General features: G+C 36.6%; 1 protein-coding gene across 1 annotated transcript in view; it reads left to right on the top strand.

The window, feature by feature from the left end:
* The window catches only part of PLPPR5 (phospholipid phosphatase related 5), a 121,463-nt gene that overhangs the window by 76,470 nt on the left and 22,499 nt on the right, over positions 1-22,494 (top strand). Inside the window, exons 6-7 of the mRNA XM_077906988.1 lie at positions 4,361-4,537; positions 12,801-12,920. Coding sequence (XP_077763114.1) covers positions 4,361-4,537; positions 12,801-12,920 — 297 coding nt within the window. The remainder of the gene's footprint in view (positions 1-4,360; positions 4,538-12,800; positions 12,921-22,494) is intronic.

The following is a 22,494-nucleotide window of genomic DNA, read 5'->3' as shown; positions in this document are numbered from 1 at the left end:
AGCCTGGCCCTGACTTAACCCCTGCAGGTACTAGGCATTCACCATGGGCCATGCTTATAACTTGTCTACATGAGTGGCAGAGCTAGGAATTAAACTAGATCTTATTGGCTGCAAAGTGGATGAGCTAATCACTAGGCTACAGTTATCTCTTCCTTCGGACCAGTTTTACAAATCCCAGTACATTTCATTATTCACACACTGAGCAGATATTGATGGACTGTAGTAGTTCTCTTTTGACACCATGACAGATTATCACAAACTTAGTGACTTAAAATAACCCAAATTTATTATCTTGCAGTTCTGCTATTCTGAAATTCAGCATGGGTTTCACAGGGATAAAATCAAGGGTTGAGGGGCACCTGGGTGGCTCAGTCGGTTAAGCAGCTGCCTTCAGCTTGGGTCGTGATCCCGGGGTCCTGAGATCGAGCCCCGCATGGGCTCCCTGCTCCATGGGGAGCCTGCTGCTTTCCCTCTGCCTGCCCTACCACCGCCTGCTTATGCATGCATGCACGCGGGCTCTCTCTCTGTCAAATAAATAAACAAAATCTTAAAAATAAAAAAAAAGTCAAAGGTTGAGCCCAATCGCACACCTTCTGGAGGCTCTAGGGGAGAATTCATTCTTTTATTTTTCTCAACTTCTAGGGTCTGTCTGAATTCCTTGGCTTGTGGCTGCCTTCCTCTGTTTCATAGGATGAATATGTGGGCATCTTTAGGGTGTTGTATTCTTCCTATCATAGGTGCCTGGCCTGTACTGGGTCTTGCTCCAGGCAATATGAGATAGACAAGGAGGAGAAAGACAATAGTAAGTAAACAAATACATATGCCAGAAAATTTGTGTAGCAAAAGCAAAAACCAATATAATCATCTCCGTAGCTGCAGGAAAAGCATTTGACAAAATTCAGTAGTCATTCCTCCACCCCTTCCTCTTCGCTGGGAACTCGCATACTCATCTTTCTGGATCTCACCTTAGATGTCTCCTCTTGAAGAAACAGTTTCAGGTGTATAGTAAGTGCTTAACAAACACAAATGTTTGTCTGTTTTTATTTTTATTTACTTATATAATAGTACTTTAAAATCATATGGTGCTTTCTCAAGTTACCCAACATATGGATGTTTATTATCACAAGTGAGTCAATTCACATTTCTGGATAACATGGGCATTGTGATTACATTTTAGTAAAATCAAACAAGTAAGCAAAACCTCTTTATATATGTGTCAGTTGTTGTATATATTTGTATAAGTGAGGAGGAAAGTGTAGAAGAATATATGCCAGACTGTTAGCGGACAACAAATGATCAGCTTTGGATTCTGCATCTTTATGCTGATAAATACTCATGGAATGGATGAACAAAGACTGCTAATAATAAGACGTTAAATAATGGGAGGGTCTGTAAGGTAGTGAGCATCCAGTGACCCTTGAGGACTGAGTGGGTATCATTTTGCTCAAACCATACCCTCTTCTGTTTGTTTTATTTTAGCTACATTTTGACATCTGGTTAACCTAGATGGTTTTATAAGTGAATTAAAAACCAAGAGAGCATAAATAATCAATTTCTGTACTGCATCCAACTTGCTTAATAGATTCTTATGCCATAATTTCCTCTTCTGCAAATTAGGAATAATAGACTTTCTGCAAGGATGACACAATTAGATTGGTTAAAAGGCACTTATATTCATAAAGTACCAAAGAGTTGTCGAATATAAGTGAAAACTCTCTAATTTTTCTTTTGTGACATCCATGCCAACTGATCATGCTCCAGAAAAATCCGTGTATTATAAAGCACTGCTATGATCCACCTTAAAGTTAAATGTATTTGTACAAATGTCACCCTTTTTCCATAACCCTTAAAATTCAATCTTCTTTTCTGGGTCTGGCTAGTAAGTGGGGATCTGGTGGAGGAAAAGCCAAATTTCAGGCTATTTTTCATGAGTTGTCTTTGTGGACAGACTATATCTTTAGACTCCTTACAACCAATGCTTGAGTCATTAGAGCAAGTAGAGCAAACATTCAAAAAGAAACTTCACAGTCATCACCAAAGCTAATAGATCACTCTAAGCCTACATAACTTGGACAGGTATCTGAGATGGTCTTTGAGGATGAGGGGGAAGACAGTACTTTCCAAAACCAGATAGATTCTGTAGTAGGTTTTCCACATAGGCCATACTCACATTACTTCTTATTTCTCTCTAACAGCAGAGTTGAGATATAGCCTCACTCTAGGATACTACAATAACCTTCTTTATCCTCTCTTTGATTTCAACTCTCTTGTATGTCCATTGGCCATTTCCTCCATGCAAGAAATCAGTAAAGAAAGAAGAAAGAGTAAGAGGTGCTTTACTTCTCATTTGCACCTCTTCATTCTCAGCAGTGCCACCCCCAATAGCCAAATTGTATTTTCTTCATAAGCTTTATCTTGATTCAATTTTTTCATCAATAAAATGAAAGTATGATGAGATCTGACTTCTATGGGTATTTTGAGAATTTAATAAGATAATCTAAGATACTTAGAACATTGCCTTGAACAGCGATCACTCATTAAATCATAGCTATAATGAATATTAGCAATATTAATACTATTCAATTATCATTCCACATTTATTTTTGTCTTAATAAGGACAGCATATGTTTAGAGTCCTGGACAGATGTGAAGAAATACAAAAGTAAAAAAAAATTAATTGACGTTATAGCTGTGTTAAAGGAAATCTCACCAGCAGCCCAAATTTCACTCCCTATTCGTGTACACTAGTCAAATAAAGAATTACTCCATTAGATGCATCACTGGCAACCTGAAGTGGTGTGATATCCCAGCCTTGTTATTCGTGTGGGCAGAGCTCTTTAACACATTCTCTCAGAAAGGCAGAAACATCATTTTCTCTCTCTCATCTCTTCTTGTTTCCCCCTCATGTATACTTATCCTTCATCACTGAAATTATTCAGCTCTTCCATGCATGGGCTTAGAATACACAGACTCAGCTCCGAAGGTCACAAGCCCAAGATGAAACAATTCAGCTTTTTTTTTTTTTTTTTCCTCTAGAATATTGGGACCTGAGAGAGATGGCAAAGGGCTAGAACTTGGATAGATAGAAGCCTTGTATCACATGGGCTGTTTAAATATTCATGCAGCCTCTTCTGGCAGCTAACAGGGCTACAAACTTTGCCCAGGAAAAAAAAAAAGGGGGGGAAGATAATTACTGAATTTCATCACATTCTGAAATGGCTGCTGTGAAGGAAAACCTTAAGTGCTGATTTTTGGTTTAATCTCTTAGGGAAATATATTTTTTTAATTATTCAATGCAGGACAATAGGCAAGTGATTAAATGTATGTCTAAGTTTTTTTCTGAGTATGTCATCAGTGTTAGGTACCCACTGACATTAATACCATAAAAACGTATTGTACTGTCAAAGCCATTTCCTTTATAATTACTTTACTAATGACTTGAAATATTAACTGACACACTCCCCTTGCAGTCAACAGCTTTGCTTATGTAGTAACACAAGGTTTAAATCATCGGCTACTGAGCGATAGAATAAATCAGAGTGGAAGAAAGACCAAATAAATTATTCTTGAGTGTGATGCCTCTAAACATGAGGACATTTCATTTAGTACAATCAATTGGCACTATATGTTCTTCATTAGCATATGTGAAAACACTAGCAATGTAGGTATCTATTCATTGTCTTGTTTGTTTTAAGGAGACATTTACCCTGAATGTAGTTAAGTTTTTTTTTTGTTGTCCTAATTCTGGCTGATAGATAAAATTTAATAAAAACAAAGTAATTTTCACAATATCTGATAACAACATGAAAGCAAACCTTGTCACTGCAGTGAACCTCAAATTCCTTTTTCAAAGTACTTTCTATTTAGTGAAAATCAACTATATCTTATTTTTTATAGCTACAGTCATACATTCTAACCTATCAATTATACGTCCTTCCAATGTGGTATACAAAAGTGTAAGCATTAAAAACATTCCTTCATCAGTTTGTCCCTTCTAACAGTAGTGATCTAAGATGTCAATTCAGAAAAAACAATAGGTACATTAATAGTTAAATGTTAATAGTTTCACTAGTTAAAAAAAAATCACTTGGAATGTCAGTATTCAGTGTTTCTAGGTAATTCATATTACAGAAGAATTGGCCATTAGTAAATATCAGGTAAGTAAAATTAAATAATTACCATTCTTAAATTCCACTTATAAGAAAGTTACTTCAAAACATTCATAACTAGGACTAATTATTTGAACTCTGTATACATAGCTATGTCTATAAATATATATGTGTACATATATGCAAATATATTGTATATATATTAAGAAAATACCTTCATGAAATGTTATGTTTTTCATTTAATGTTTCAGATGTACATTACCAACACAATCAAAGCCAAAGGAACAAGACTTGCTAAACCCGTTTTATGTTTGGGCTTAATGTGCTTGGCCTTTCTTACTGGACTCAACAGAGTAGCAGAATACCGAAATCATTGGTCAGATGTGATAGCAGGCTTTCTGGTTGGAATATCTATAGCAGTATTTCTGGTAAGTACAAACTTACTTGGATTTCACTGTATTTTTAATTAACACCCATAATCACCTACAAGAAAAAAAAAGAGGGTGACTTACATGCAGGTGTCTCTGCATGTGGTGTATCAAATGATAAGATGTATATTTTAAGTCATTCATTTCTTCCTCCTTCCTCATTTGTTCTGCCTAAAGTCAAATTTGGGGAGGAAAATATATAAACTCTACACTTAAAGGCGAACCAAATATTTTCGTATTAAATGGAACAGAGCTAAAAACACTCAGTCCTTCTTGGATAGTTTTTAAGAATGGGTTGCTTGATATTTTAAGAATTTCCTCAGGTCACTTTCCATCCCAGAGTATCTAGAGCATCCCAGAGTACCCCCAAGGCCTCAGCATCGTACTCTCCATGAACTGCCAGGTTACAGCGCCTGCTAATAGGTAAACCTCATTTGAGAGATCGGTTGGTTCCCTTCAGCAACTAAAAACGCATGGATGATTTCCAAGATAATACCATCTCACATCAGAATTTGCCAAGTCGTGAAGAGCATCCGTAGTGATTTCTAGTGAAGTAAGCATGCCATCTCTCTTCTTTTTATAAAACCTCCTTGGAGTATTACTACAGGTTTTGGTTGTTGGAAAATTTATTTTAGTCTGGCTTTAAAAAAAAAAATCAATCCATTATGAGTATATAACATTTAACCCAGATGGAAAATGTGTAGGCTATAAATCAAAACATAGTTTTTGCATTGACACATTATAAAGGGAAAAAACACTTTATTTCCATTTTGATTACATTTAAATTGCTTCTCACGCTTAACTTCCCTTCTTCAGCTCCTTTCCCTAGTTCATAACCAGTAAGCAAAAACTCATATGAACCTTTCCAGCTAATGATTTGTGTGCCAGGCATTTTAAATAGGCTATTTTCTGTAGACCGTCCTGTGTTAGAGTGGTGAGTAGGACCTGTCCCTGCCCCAAGTTCTGTGCTGCTTCTCTTCCTGATATCCCCCCTCTGATTCTCCAGGTGCCTGGGAAACGTAGGCCCATTCTAATCTCTCTCCCAGAGACATTTTATGACCCCAGAAAGCCTGGGGCCCTGACCTGGGCCAGAGCCTTTTCCTTCCTTTCACTCACCACAAATGAAGCAGATTGAAACATTTAAAATAAAACAAAACAAGACAAATATCCTACATAAACCCTAAGAAAAGAACTACCAAAAGTTAAAATGTCAAAGCACTAGTGTCAGATGTAGCTGTCTTTCATCTCCATGGGTCTAGAGCATCTTCACTGGCATCTCATCAGTCTACCTGCTTATCTTCCCATGGCTGTCTCCAACTTTCCTTCACTTCCAGTGAACATCTTGAGACCTTGAAAGACCAAATCCAAAACCCTAGTATCTTCCTTGTCACTTCCTTATCTGAAAACCATGTGGTGAATGGGTTGGACTCTGGATCCCTCTTGGGCTCAAGCCTCTCTGACTGTACGTATTCAAAACATTCCACAGCAGCCCTTCAGACATTCCCACACACCTGGTAAATGACCTTAATCAAAGGTCACATGAAAATAATGCTTTAACTGTAATAACTAAAACAGACATTTGTGCATTCATGCACAGTCGTTTCTGAGCATGAGTGCCTACAGGTGCCAGGCACTGTGCCAAGAGCTGGGGATGCAAGGAGGCTCAGATGAACATGATGTCTCTCGTGTGAGAGTTACAGTCTGGTTCACAGGTCAGACACTAATAGGGGTTATTCCCTCAAATATTCCCTTACTCCCTTCCTTTAAAACATAAACATTTAGTGAAGCCCTGTTATGATCCAGGCACTGTGCTTAGTGCTGGGGATAAATACATGAAAAAGATAGAGTCCATCCACTTGAATAGATCACAAAATAGACACAAAGAGTTTTACAAACTCTAAAATGTAATGATATTAGTTCCTAAACTAAAGAGATTTCTGTTGGGATTAGGGACAGTCCAAAAGGGGTTGGGATACATAAACTTGAAATGTTTGCAAAGCAGGGAGGTCAAAGCTGGGGCATAAGGAATGAGGGGCAAGGAGCACAGTGCTCAGAAGCAACATAAAATACTTCGTAAGAGGGACACCTGGGTGGCTCAGTGGTTGAGCGTCTGCCTTTGGCTGAGGTTGTGATCCCAGGGTACTGGGATCGAGTCCTGCATCAGGCTCCCTGCAGGGAGCCTGCTTCTCCCTCTGCCTATGTCTCTGCCTCTTTCTGTGTCTCTCCTGAATACATAAATAAAGTCTTAAAAAAATGCTTCATAAGATAGGCCTTTATGGTGCCCTCAGTATATTATAGGCCTGGGCACAGCATTCACACGAGGGGAAGTGACATCCTGGAAGTGGTACCAGTCATCCAACGTGAGTGACAAGAGTGGGAAATAAAAAAAATACAGGGGTATTTATTCTGTATGGCCTTGTAGGTTAGAATAATCTGGGCTTTTTTCTTTTGAATGTGGATGATCTGAGAGCCACTGTCAGAGTTCAAGTGAGTTAAAGCTGGTTGAATCTCAGCTTCTTTATTCACTCAGTTTGTGCCATTGCCAATTTACCTTTCCGAGCCTCAGGTTCTTCCTCTTTAAATGAGGCTAATGATAGCCTCCTTAAAGCTTATAAGGACATAAAAGTTGAAACGGGATGGTGTATGTTCAACAAATGGCCACATGAATGACTGAAATAAGTTCCATAATTGATAGTTTGCTTCCTTTCAGCCCCTTCTCTCCGATACAGTTTGCATTTTGAAACTAGTTTTGCTGGAAAAGTAAAACTCCAGGTGAGGGTAGGGGAGGCAAGTTGTGCAGAAGCAGGGAAATAAGATGGCGCCAATCAGGCCTCCATGGGCACAGAGAGAAGGGAGGCTCTCTGGGAGGTTTGTGAAACAGAAGGTTTGGAGCTTGATGGCACACTGGGGATAATGGAGGCGAATGAGAGGGAGTGATCCGTGATGATTCCCGGGCTTCTCATTTGGGCAAATAGAATATTTATTCTGAGCAGCGACTACAGCTCTGGCTCGCAACATCCTGGGGTGTCTCCAGTTATCTTGCAGTGTGTGCAGAACTCTGAAATGGTTCCAGAATAAAATGAGCACTAACCTACTCCAAGACTCTATGTCTTGGTTAAAGGCATCCACATCCCCCAGTCACCCGGGCCCAATGTCTAGTGTCTGCCTTTGACTCATTCTTCTTGACTCACCCAGTGAGTCATCTGGTCCCAGTTTATTTCCATTACAAAATGTCTCCTCCACATTTTATGTCTTGGCCATTCTGACCAAATTGTATACTGTGAGACTATACTCGATTTTTGAGATTAGTGCTTCTTCCCTGTCTTCTATCTTTAGGTTCCTAACTGGCTCCTCATCTCAGACTCTCCAGATACCTCCAGTTCTGCCTCTCTTCTTTAGAACATAAGCTGTTGCTAATAACAAGACAAAACAAAACAAAACAAACCTCATTCTTGCTGCATTAAACTCAGATATGTCCCACTGGGCTTCTGGGATCATCAGTAATCTGGCTGCATTCTTCACAGCCCAGTTTTTTTTTTGTTTTTTGTTTTTTGTTTTTCCCTCCTTGCAGTGAAATCCTGTATTATGTATCCACTCAGCTTCCTTTGCCTTGCAGACAGGTTCTGTGTTGCCTTTATGTTTGACCCAGTGAGAATGCCAGTTCCTCCGTATATTTTTTTACAGAACAAAACAGGGGTCTGGGAGTCATGTGAACCTAGGTTTGAATCCTGCTTTTGCCATATGGTGCATATGTGACCTTGAACAGGTCACTTGGCTCCTCATTTTTTCTAACATAGAATTGTATTTAAAATGGATTTCCCCCCCAAAAAAATAAATAAAAAAATAAATAAAATGGCTTTCCCTCTCCAAGGAATCCTTTCCTCCTTTCCTGTTCACTTTTATCCATAGCATATTTCAATTTTTAATATGCCACATATAATAGTTTTATTTTTGTTTTTGTTTTGTTTTTGCTGTCAAACCCACTATAATGTAAGCTGCGTGTGGAGAAGGCGCTTATTTGTTTTCCTCACTGTGTATTCCCAGTACATAGTACAGGGTCTGGTAGATAGGGGGTTCTCAGGAAATATTTGATGCATGAATGAATGAATGGAGGAACTATGTTATTCCCAAAGCTCTTCTGAGGGTTAAATGAAATCTCATACTCTGTAGGTACAGTTGAGTGTGTGGTGGAGAGAAGGCTCTGGAGATCATGGCCCTCACCTTTGATGACTATTCAGATCCTTTTTGCACTTGAGATTGTTCTCAGACAAGTCCTAACTTGCCCAGGAAGTGTCCCTGATTACCTGGTTCTCCCATTTTTCCGGAGTTTCCACTGCACTCAAAGTCTGGCCTATCACATTCTACCTGAGGAATGATATCCTGTCTTGTTGATCACTCCCATCCCCTGTGCATTTTCTTTAGTTAGAGAACCAAATCCCCATGCTTAAGAAAATGCAAAACAAATACTAGGTGAACAATAGTTATAGATTGGTTAATATTATGTAACAAATACATGCTGAACAAATGTCTGCTTCAAAGTGCTTCCAAAAAAGATGCCCAGGGTCAAGTTGAGTAGTTCAAGTTTACTGAGCACATCAAGAACTTGTCATATTATCCTATGTAATGTAATAATAATGGTAAGAGTTATTTGAGTAATCTTTACTAGATTAACTCAATTAATCCTCACAACAGCACAGTGAGATACAGTTATTGTCCTCATTTTTCAGGTAAAAGAAGCAGGTTTAGTTATATTGAGTTGCTTGCCCAGGCTCACAGAGTGAGTAAATCAAAGAGGCTGGTGTTAAGGCCCAGCCTCTTTACCAGAGCCCATGCACTTAACTCCATGCAAAACACATGTATTACTTGCTGCAGGGGAAGAGGTAAAATGACCACAAATAGATCTGATTAATAAATCATCACCAAAGGTGAAAGAACACAAAAATACATGTGTAGTGGTAACTTATTAGTGTCAGTTTTGTAGGACAGGATAAGATTATACACATGGAAGCTACTAATGTAAAAACAGAGTGTTTCAGAGGAATGTCACTTTAAATTATATAGGAACATTGGGAAACTTGAGAATTCTTGGCTGGACACATGCTCATTAGTTAGTCTATTCATTCTCTGTGGTACTGTGAATACAATGATGAGCAAAAGGAAAGAGAAGAAGGAGAAGGAGAAGAAGAAGAGGAGGAAGAGGAGGAAGAGGAAGAAGAGCATTTCTGCTTTCATAGAGCTTATAAGGAAGCCCTCTAAGAAAGAGGTTCACATCAACCAAAGTAGTATGTTTTAGGAAGGAAAATTGAGCAAATTGAATGACTGGTTGAATATAGGAGAATCCTATACTCATCCTTTAGGATAAATCCAAGTTTTCAGCCTTGTGTAATCAGGGGAGAGGGAGTGTGGGGGTTGTTTTCCCGAGAGAATCCAGAAAAAAATCACGTTTTATAGGGAGGTCCAGAGATAGGCAGATCTTGGGTTTCACTTTGAACATTTGTTGAATTTTTCATACCTTTGACAACCAAAGGAATGGTTGTCACTTACCACTTAACTTGGTAAGATATTGCAACCTCTTCTCTTACAAATTGAGAAAACTCAGACCCAGAGGACTGTCTAAGAACATACAGACTCAGGATCAAACACCAAGCCTATGAGGATTTTTCCTTTTTATTTTTTTAAGATTTTATTTATTTATCTGAGAGAGAGAGAGCCATAGGAGGAACAGGGAGAAGGGACAAGCAAGACCCCATGTTGGGTGCAGAGCCTGACTCAGGGCTCCATCCCAAAACCCTGAGTTTGTGACCTGAGCCAAAATCAAGAACTTGGATGCTTAATGGGCTGAGCCCTCCAGGAGCCCCCCAACCATGACCATTTTTCTAATAGGACATCAGTTCCATACTTGTGAATGTTAGCAGGCAAAACTTGCTAAATATTTGAAAATGGTTCTAAGGAAGATTTGGCAATTTCCTCCCTTATAATTTAAATAATAACAGTAATGAAGAATAATCATTATGCTAATAGATACTATTTAATGAATATCTACTATCTGTTAGGTGTTTAAATAGTGGCATTTGAATTCTCAGCTGCTTCAGTGGTATTGTCCTAACCCTCAATTAAGGCAAAGAGATAACTGATACAAGCTTTCAAAGAGTTTACGAAACCTAAATAATATAAAAAAGCAATTATACTAATTTCAAAAGCCCATATTAACTCTAGATGAACTTTTCTTCATCTCATGACTTCCATACATCTATGTACATAGTTATTTCGTTTCAATAAATATTACTTCACAAGAATTTGTAGCAATATTTTTCATCTGCCTAATCTTTCATTAACTTATAATATTAATGAGAAGGGAAATATGTGTGTATGTTTCATGAAGTGAATGTGAAACTGCTTGCTTGTTATGCTGTTATTGGCTAAATTCTTGATTGTATTCTTTGTACTCTAAGCAGTGGTCAGTTAGCAAACTGCAACCAATTCAACCCGCTGTGTTGTTTTTTTTTTTTTAAGTTACAGTGGAACACTGACATGCCCATTCATATATGAATTGCCTATGACTTTTTTCACATCAAAAACATAGTTGAATAGCTGCTGCAGAGATTGTATGCCAGCAGAGCCAAAAATATGTACTATTGTGCCCCTCCCTTATAGCCAAAATTTACTGACCTTTTCTATAGGGCAGTCTTTTGCCCTATAGTCTTTTGTAGGGTTATCATTTGATACTAGGTTTATCAAGTTCCCATCTCCAAGCCTGTACCATCCCTTACTTTAAAGATCTTAATGGCACTGATAAAGTTGATGTATCAAATTAGGAGGCTTTGATCTGTGCTTCTGATCTGTAATTATTCATGGAAATGGAAGTATAATAAGTATTCCACAACTAGGGAGATGATTTTTTTCTGAAATAAAGTCTCATAGTATGTGTTATTATTTTGTAGATTTATTAATTTTATTTAAAAACTGGAGAATAATCAAGATCTAATTGGCTTTTGAAAATACTCAGTAATGAGGCCTACTAAAGAAAACGCTTTCCAGTGGAGCATTTGTGAAAACATACAATGTAAATGTGTAATTATATGTTAAGCATTTATCCTTTTTAAAAATGAATGTTAGGTTATAACTGCAAGTAAGTTCTGGGTTTTGGCTTGGTAATAGACTATAAACCCAGCAAAAGAAGGCTCAAGAATATCTTATCCAGGGCAGCCCAGGTGGCTCAGCGGTTTACTGCCACCTTCAGCCCAGAGCCTGATCCTGGAGACCCAGGATCGAGTCCCACGTCGGGCTCCCTGCATGAAGCCTGCTTCTCCCTCTGCCTGTGTCTCTGTCTCTCTCTCTCTCTCTCAATCTGTGTCTCTCATGAATAAATAAATTAAAAATCTTTAAAAAAAAAGAATATCTCATCCACTGCTTAATATAAGTAAATATAGCAAGTAATTTTCCTGTGTTAATTTACTATTCCTTACAGTATGATTCACCTGCATCAGAAGCTTCTAGAATGTATTTCAAAAAGTGGCAACTCCTAGCCCCCATCTATCATCTACAAAATCAGAATCTTTAGGGAAGGGTTTAGGAATGTGCATTTTTAACAGTGCTGGGCCTTTATTATTATGTAACCCGAAGTATGAGAACCTCTGGCTTAGTTCAAATACTGTCGCCTATGGGAATATAATCAATTGAAACAAGGGTCAATTTCCTTTATGTAAAAGGTCTTCTATTTCACTGGTAGCCCCAGTAAGCTATTGTTGAAATGCCAAGTATACATGGGATACAATAATAGACAATAAACTAGGTTAATTAAAGGGATGCTACTAAATTAGAGAGTGCCAATTGTAGAAGGTTTATTATGAATGTAATGATCTTGAAGCAATGGGAAATAATTAGCATTTAAATTAAGTTGTAGGTTAGCCACATTAGGGAAAGGTTAGCTTGCTATGAATTTTTATAAGGCTATGATGTTATTTATAGATTGATTTGAGCATTGACTATAATCTAATTTAATGAAAAATTTGGAATAATGAAATTGTCATTATTAACTGAGCTACACATTATTCGATAAATTTTCTTGAACACATTTGCATTGGAATAACTATTAAAATTTATACAAGATAAATATGGATGTAAAGTTACATATGTAATACTTAAGTAATTTTAATACTTTAGTACTATGATTCAATTTATTAAGCTACTTAAAAGATTAAAAGGGTCATAGTCACAGGGAGTGTGGCTTTGCTTCAACTGCATTTTTTTCCTGAAATTTTAGGTTGTGTGTGTGGTAAATAATTTCAAAGGAAGACAACCAGAAAATGAACATATACACATGGATAATCTGGCACAGATGCCAATGATCAGCATTCCTCGAGTAGAAAGTCCTTTGGAAAAGGTAACATCTGTACAGGTGATTCATGATTTAAATTCTTAAATGTGATTGTTATCTAGAGCAAATGAATAATCATTTCTGAGAGTTCCTGCACAGTCATTTTTGATTTACTGAAGCAAATTTAGACTCTAATGTGGTATTTAGCAAGAATTTAGTTACTGAAGACATCATCTTAGAAAAATGCATATCGCATCGAAAATAATTCTTTGAATACCTAATGCTAAAGGCTGAGTATCTATACATGGAATATGCTCTGTACTTTGCCATAACTTTGAGATAAGGAACATTGTGCAATGATGGTCTCATGCATGGGTGAAATAATAAGGTTCTATTTGAGAATACATGCATTTTTTTCATTAAATATATTCCATTTTTCCCATGCTCTATTTATGTGAGAAACTGCTTAGTATAATGCCTAGGACATAACAGGGCTCAATAAATGTTGTCGAATCTCATTATATAAAGGTCTGGCAGCAAGAAAACACCAGTCATGCCCTCCTAATCAGGGAGGTCCTGAGGGTCAGGTTGGGCAGAATGGAGCTGGACCAGGTAGCACTTTGAATGGCAAGTCAAGGCTTCATTGGGCATAGCAATGAATAAGAAGCCAAGTATTTAACAAAAACTTTTCTCAAAACTTTGTCTTGAGACATCTGAGAGCTACAGAGGATAATATTCCTTAAATGATGATGCAGTTATGTAATTGGTTCAATGATTTGTATTTGTAATTGGTACAATGATTGCTCAGAGGGTTACTAAATGCTTCTCAGCAGCCCTATCCATATCCACATTTTGATCAATATGTTAGATGAAGAGATCAATTACATGCTAATCAGGAGCTTTGATGGATGAATCAGTGAGGGATAATTAATACATTGGTTGAAAGAATAAAAGTTTTTGAGAGATTGGATACAATTAACAACTAGGAATAAAGCAAATGTTTTATATTTGGATTTAAAAAGAATTTCATGTAGGGTAGGGTACATCTAGGGTAACTGCACAAACAAAAAATGGCTCAGAGGGTATAGTAGGTTACCATTTGGTGTGTGTCAGCAGCGTGTTACGGCTGCCAAGAGTTATATGATCTTAAGTTCCACTTAGGGAACATAATATCCTTAATGAGGGGATTGATGATTTGCTGTGCTCAGAGTAGCGTGAACACCATATACTGCCCTTGGTGACATAGTTTTAAGGTGAGCATTGATAAAATAGAGTTGTCAGTACTCAAATATTTGTTAAACGAGTGAATGAATGTGTCCAGGACAGTGAGTGGCCTCAGAGTCACAGATTATGAAAGACTATTGAAGGAATAAAAAATGACTAGAGAAAAAGAAGACTCATAAAAGAAACAATAACTTTCTATGTATATCTGAAGGACTATTGTATGGCAGAGGAATGCTATTTGTTCTGCTAGTGCGTCAGAGGTCACAATTAGGATGAAAGAAAAGTAAATATAAAAAGATAAATAATATCTAGAAAGAAGGAAAAACTCTAAAACTGGGATGGCTTCCTTAAGAGCAGTGAAATTTCCTTTTTTTAAAAAAAATTCTTTTATTATAAGGATTCAAGAATAATTAAACTATCACTTATCCTTGATTCTGTGGAGAGAATTCAAGCATTACATTGAGGATAGAGGTACTAGATCATCATCATCATCATAATAAGAAAATATTAATAACTACCATTTAATGAGTATTCAATATGTGTCAAGTGCTATGCAGATTGCTTATGTAAATTCTGCAAATACACTTCTATACTCTGAAAGTATAACTTCATTCCTTACAACAATTTTTATAGTAGCAAATGCTGCTAATAGTCCATAGGTATCCCTTTTCCCCTTCTTCTTTTTAATAATTGAATTCCCCAATGCAATTTTAGCCACATCCACCACTGCCCAGTCATAGTCTGTATCTCCCAGCTACCATTGCAAGTAGGCAATGCAGCTAAGTCTAGACCAATGGGGTATAAGCAGAAGTGGTAAGTGCAACCTCAGATTCATTGCTTGAAGACTCTTGTCTCTGTCTCTCCTCACCCTTCTCATCAAGTAGAAAAAGTATGACTGGAAATAATCTTTAGCTTTTTGAGATAGCCGATCCACTTTGACAGCCTAGTTCCTGGATGAGCTCAGGGAGCAGTCCACAGAAACACTCTAGATGGTTCTGAAAAATAAACTTCTTTCTTCTCTTAACCATTGGACTGTTTTCATCTCTTTTTCCACAGTGGCTTAACTAATGCCTGATTACAATAAACGTCCCCATTGTACAATTAAGAAAACTAAACTCCCAAATAGTTAAGTAATTTGTGAAAGTCCACATTATTGATAAGGAACAAAGTTCTATAATGTGATATTTCTAGATACAGATTTTTTAAAAAACTGAATAATATGTACAAAATTAGATCTTTTTTAACTCAAGAATTAAACATAGCAATAGAATTTAGGAAGAGCTGTTAGACATTTTGAAGACAATGGTCAGGGTAACAATCAGTCTTCATTTCATATACCTCTGAAGTTAATTTGAACAATAATCACTGTCTTCTGTTTCAGAACATATTTGTTTATTTAAGAGTTCTTCAGTAGCCCCCTAGCATTGCCAAATATCCTGATATATACCATTATGCCCTTTTACATGTAACATGATTATAAATTCCTGTTGTTGAATTTATGCAAATTTATTTAGTGAGTTTTAAAATATGAAAGCAAAAATATTCTATTAGAATCTATAGATTTCAAGATACCAATGTTCATTAACTTCTTTCATTAATTTTTTTTTTATTTACAACAAATTCACATGCCCTATTTTTTTTACTTCCCACCAAAGTGTGTTGGCACAGACCTTCCTGAGCTCCGACCTTGTTCCCGTTCTTTTCATCCTGTTTCCAGGCAGAACACTGTCTGCAGAGTGCAGGGTCTGTTCCTGCATCACACAGACCACGGGAAGATCACAAATCCAGCTCCTGGGGACATATCTCAGACTTCCCTGCAGAGCTCTGTTGCTGAGAGGACATGTATTTGGCTCATCAGCCAGAAAGGGAGGAAGGCCATCACTTAAGGGAAGCCCACAATGGCTTTCTCTTTCTTATGTGATAAGGAGTATTTGGAGTAAATATGTTGCTTTTCATCATACTTCACAATGGGAAACAAGTGAATGCAAAACTCTTCCCAGTATTTGATCTTAGTAATTGATAGTTGGAGAGTGACATTAGGTTCATGAAACTGGCTCTCATAGGAGAGGAAGGGAGTCCAGTATTAAAGTTTGGTCTGCAGACATGCAGTAGTTTGAGCACTATTATGTATTATGCCAAGCTATCATTTTCTGCTTGCCAGTTTTGTGTGGAAAAGGCAAAGGGTTTCTTTTAGAAGTTATGTACTTATATAACCTCCTATGTTCAGAGTACATGTTTGATAAACTGTAAGCTACAGAGTAATTACAGCATGCCAGCGTTCTTTATTTTTATGCCAGCAATTTATCCCTTAATTATAGGGAGTTTGTCATATACTTAATTACCGTAGTTTATGAGGAAAAGTCATGATTTTTCTGAAAGCTAAGTAAATCTGAACATTCATTACACTTGGTTTTATGAAAAGAATTAATCATCTATGGAAACTGGCCCATCATATCTCATAGTCCACTAAATATTTAAGTTGCCAGTAACTTCATTACAGCTGTTTGTAATATCAAATCATAAAAGTCTGTTTATCAGTAGTGAATGATTACATTCACTATATGTTACATTCCTATAATGGAACCCAGTACATTATAATGTGGTGTTTCAGCTCACAGGTTCTGGAGGTAGACTAGCTGGGAATTTGGGACAATTTTGACCTTGGGCAGCTTATTCGAATACTCTGATTCAGTTTTCTCAATCATAGAATGGCCATCATGAGAGTTCAGTAAGCTGATAGTAAAGCACTTAGAACAGTGTCTAGAATCTGTAAAGCCCTTAATCATTGCCAGTTATTATTACCATTTAACAGTTGAAATGGATGGGGTAAATCAGGGTGTGGAAAGTTTTTCAGATATATATTGTAAAGGGGTTTTTATTTTTTGTTTTTTAAAAATTTTATTTATTTATTTATTTATTTGAAAGAGAGAGTGTGTATGTGCCCCTGAACTAGGGAGTGGGGGGAGCCAAGCGGGGGAGGGAGAGGGACAAGCCATAAGCTGGCTGCTCGCTAAGTGTGGATCCTGGGATCCTGAGATCCTGACCTAAGCCAGAACCAAGAATCAGGGGCTTAACTGCCTGAGCCACCCAGGTGCCCTGTAAAGATTTGTGTGTGTGTGTGTGTGTGTGTGTGTGTGTGTGTGTATGATTTATTTGTATGATGAAGCCAGCTATGCACATTACCGCACAAGATCATTTCTTTCTAGTAGGATACAAAAGAGCATGTAGGTGAGAGAGAGAAAGAGAGAGAGAGAGAGAGAGAGAGAAAAGAAAAAGAAACTGGATACCAATTTGAAAGCAATGCTTAAACCTAAGGAAGCAATTGAATAGTGGGCCAGATTGGTTTCTTTTCCCTTCTTCATTCCTTTCGTCCTCCTTGCCTCCCTTTCCTCTATCTTTTGTTTTCCCTTTCTTTTTCTTTCTATAAAGAATAATTCATGAATAATTGTGTAACAAAAATAGTTACAATTTTTAAAAATTATCCAGTTTTCTTAAGCTAATCTAAGGAAGCTCTGGTTATGATTCCTTGTATTGACCACCAATATGTTCAGATTTACCAAAGTTGCTTGAAAAAACTCCCTCAGAGTAATTTAAATCCCTGTGCTCCTTCCTTATGAGTCATAAGGATTTAAAAGGATCCTTTTAAAACTGTTTGTTTGGTTTATTCTTCTCTGCTGAATTGAGCATGGTGGTGGCTCCCAGGCCTTTATGCTCTCATGGCTAGGGTCCAACCTGTAGCCATCCCCATTCCAGGTCCCATCTGTCCTGAGAACCTGCACACAAGCTTTATGCAGGTTCCCACCCCACAAAGGCCCCAGGGAACCAGTCTTCTTCATAGGTCATGCCACTGCCTTTCAGACTCATCTTTTTCTGGCTCCTGCCTTCAAGGGCCCATGCATCCTAGACAAAACCTTCAGTGGTGCTGGCCTCAAGATGTCTCCAAATACATGAAGATACTATTAATTACACTTGGGAGTCCAAGAAACAAAAATCTGACTCTCCTTCTGGGAAGTGGAGATGGAAACATTTACATATTCATTATCTTTAGTTCCTCATATTAGCAAGAGTGAAGTAAGAATTAATATATTAATAGCTGTGTCATGAAGAGTAAAAACTAGATAGGATAAAATTTTAGTCATTTCTATTAAATAGCGTATAAGTTGATCCAGTTTGAAGGATGTCATGAAAGGATGATTAAAATGTTTCTTTGCCAATAAAAAGTTCAATATTGCAGACTTGGCTAAAATCCTATAGAATCCCAGTAATATACCAAAACTTCAAAGAGTAAAGATAGAGCAATCTTTGAGAGAAGAAGTCTATTCTATTTACAGTACATTTCAGCTCCTTGAACCAACACCATTTTGAAACTGGGTTAGCAAATAGGCAAATACATGACAAAAGAAAGCCTTCAGGCAACAAGTTTTCCCTCTGATCAAGCTTCTTATTAATAAGGGTTCATGGCAAATGAAGGAATTCTTTTCCTCAATTAAACGTGTGCTATAAGATGGAATGGAGAGTTAACCTTCATTCAAAAACAAAAAACAAAACAAAACAAACTAGCTCCAATGACTACATCTATCTGGAGTAGCAGTTAGGCTGAAGAGATTAGCAATCTCTCTGATATACTAATAACCTTGGGAATGAAACGATATAGGAACAAAGTAATTTTCGTATAGTCTCAGCTTCTTCTCCCACTTCACTCATCAAATAATCAAAATAATGTTATAAATCTATATTCATCATCTTTCAGCTCAAGATCTAAGGTAAGGATTCCTTGACTATTTATGGAACAATTTGGGGATCTTTGATGAATCTTCTCCCACTCGTTTTAGGAAGACAAACTGAGCTAAATCTATTATGATTCGATAAAAAAATCAGGATAATTATTTAAATACTTTAAAATGAGAAAGACACATCTCAAGAGTTAGAATATTCTTTTGAAACAGAAGATTAACTACAGGAAATTTAATTAAATTTATTATAGGTATTTATTATAGGTAGCATCTTCTTTTCACTGTCAAGGAAATTAAAGAAAATACATAAAATGAGAGATGAAAGATAGCTGGCACAGTGGTACAATTAGGAAGCTAATTAAGAAAACAGGTAACTAAAAAAAAAAAAAAAAAAAAGAATAGAAAATAGGTAACTGGGCAGCTTGGGTGGCTCAGCGGTTTAGTGCCTGACTTCAGCCCAGGGCGTGATCCTGGAGACCTGGGATCGGGTCCCATGTTGGGCTCCCTGCATGGAGCCTACTTCTCCCTCTGCCTGTGTCTCTGCTTCTCTCTCTCTCTCTCTCATATGAATAAATAAATAAAAGCTTTAAAAAAAAGAAAACAGGTAACATTATGGCAGGATGGAAACCAATAGTATAAACCCTAAAGAACAAAATCCACACTGGAGAATGTCATATCTGTTCTATTAAGGACAGGTTTCAGCATATGTAGTAAAAGAACAAGAAAATAAAATTGACCTGGGAGAAGATAACAGATACAGAAGACATACTGTCTAACATGAATCATTGTAGATCCAGAAGAAATGGACAAATAGAACTATAGCAATATTGAGAGATAAATATTAAGGAGACTTTTCTTTCAAATAAATACTTTTAGTCTAGAAAAGTTAACTAGATACAAAGTAAAATGAAAATATATACTAAAACATAGATGATATTTCTCAGTGAACTTTTTGAATTTCAACACTGAAGAAGGAGTCCTATAAATTCTGTAAGAGATGTTGTTGTTGTTCCCACTTATTAACTACCCCCCTTCTGTAGGCAGAATATCCTTCCTGCTCCGGTTATTTTGGATTTGGTCAATGACATGTTAATGAACCTGATTATGCATCACCAATCAGAAATCTGTAGAGACATCAAGAGCTTTTGCCAACTTTATTACTCCTGGACATTTTCCCAGGAAAAGTCCATGTTCCAGATAGGGCTGCTCCCTCCAGAATGGGAATACACGAGAAGCAGAAGAGTACCTAACCAGATGGCTGGAGCAGATCTATAGAACCTGACCACCAACCTGTGGTATGAGAGAGAAATACTTATTTATTGTTGGAAGCCACTGCACTTTTGAGGTTATAATATAGTATACCTAGTGAAAACTAATACACATACCAGGGCAGAAAAAGTAGGTTATCTACTCTAGACTGACAGGATACTGGCCTCAGACTTCTCTCTCCATAAAGAGAGTAGATGCCAGAATAGAAAGAAGTAATGTCTTTAGAGTTTTCAAAGAAAAAGTTTGTGACATAAGAATTCTATTCCCACCAAAAAAGGATATTTAAGTATTAAGATAACCATAAAATATCAGATATGCAAGAATTCAGGAATTATATTATCCTGAAATATTACCAGAAGATGTTTACCACCTAACTGAACAACACACCAATATCTGGAGCTCTCAAATTGGCAAAGTCATGATATGAATGAATTGGTAGAAAGAATGGAAACCATTTACATAAGGAATTAGTTAGAATTGGCTATGGTAAAGATAGTAACAACAAACCAGAAAAAAATATAAAATTTATTTAAGGAGATTATATATAAAAAAGAAAATAATATGGGACACCTGGGTGGCTCAGTGATTGAGCATCTGCCTTTGGCTCAGGTCGTGATCCCAGGGCTCTGGGATCAAATCCTATATCAGGCTCCCTGCAGGGAAGCCTGCCTTTCCCTCTGCCTATGGCTGTGCCTCTCTCTCTGTGTCTCTCATGAATAAATACAATATTTTTTTAAAAAAATAAAATAATATAATAATGACAAAATGAGACAGACATCCTAGATAATACCAACAAAAGTAAAAGTATGATGATTTCCAGACTTTATAAAGGACTCAGTACCACTGTTTTGTTCTTGACATTGCTAACTAGAAAAATATAGGTTGAAGCATTTTTAAAAGTAAAAGTTATCAAACATAATTAAAAACAACCTAAAAAGTCTAATAACAAAGTGTAAAATATCAGCAACACATGTGTCAAAGGTTGATGTCTGTAATGAAACATCCTAATTGAAAAATGGGCAAAGTTCATAAATATGCAAATTATTAGAGATTAATGCAAATGAGAAATAAATATATGGAAAGTATTCTCTGCCACCTTTTCCCCCTTTTCCCCCTTTTTTCTTTCATGGAGGCATAATTGACATATAACACTATAGTAAATCCAAGTGTATAATACAATGATGTGATATATATATATATATATACATATATATATATATATCCCAAAATGATCACCACAATGAGTTAACATCCATCATCATATAGTTACAATTTTTTTCTTATACTGAAGACATTATTTATAGTCACCATACTGTATACTATGTCCCCGTGACTTATTTTATAACTAGAAGTTTGCATCCTTTGACTCCCTTCACCCATTTTGCCCATCCACACCACCTCTTGCCTTTCACAATTACTGATATGTTCTGTGTCTATGAGTTTTGATTTTTCAGATTCCATGTATAAGTGAGATAATATGGTATTTGTCTTTCTTTGTATAACTTATATTACTTAACATAATGTCCTCAAGGTCCATCCATATTGTTGCAAATGGCAAGATTTCTTTTTTGATAGTTAAATAATAGTCTTTTGTGTATATATTTACCACATCTCTTTTATCCATTCATCCATCAATGGACATTTAGATTATTTCCATATCTTTGTAAATAATGCTGCAGTGAACATGAGAGTGCATATATCTTTTCAAGCTAGTGTTTTCATTTCCCTTCAGATAAATGCCCAGAAGTGGAATTGCTAGATCATATGGTAGTTCAATTTTTAATTTTTTTAGGAAACCTCATATGTTTTCCATAGTGGCTGTACCAATTTACATTCCTACCAACAGTGCACAAGTCCCCTCTTTTCTCCACATCTTTGCCAGCACTTGTCATTTCTTGTCTTTTGATAATAGCTATTTTAACGGGTGTGAAGTGATAGCTCGTTGTGATTTTTACTAGAATTTCCCAGATGCTTAGTGATGTTGAGCATCTTTTCATGTATCTGTTGGCCATCTCTATGTCTTCTTTAAAAAAATAAAATTCAGATTTTTGCTCATTTTTTCATAAAAGTAATCTTTTTGCTGTTGAGTTTGATGATTTTTTTACATATTTTGAATATTAACCTCTTATCTGATATATGATTTGCAAATATTTCTCCCGTTCACTAGGTTGCCTTTTTTTTTTTTTTTTCTGATGGTTTCTTTTGCTGTGCAGAACCTTTTTAGCTTGATGTAGTTCTACTTATTTATTTTTGCTTTTGTTGGTTTTGCCTTTGGAGTCAGAGCCAAAAAAATCATCACCAAGATCTGTGTCAAGGAGCTTACTGCCTACGTTTTCTTCTAGGAGTTTTATGGTTTCGGGTGTTACATTCAACTGTCACATACATTTCGAGTTAATTTTTGTGTATGGTGTAAG

The sequence above is a fragment of the Canis aureus genome, chromosome 8 (genome assembly GCF_053574225.1).
Source record: "Canis aureus isolate CA01 chromosome 8, VMU_Caureus_v.1.0, whole genome shotgun sequence".
NCBI lineage: Eukaryota > Metazoa > Chordata > Mammalia > Carnivora > Canidae > Canis > Canis aureus.
Note: the sequence above shows the minus strand (reverse complement) of the source record. Positions and strands in the feature narration are given on the sequence as shown.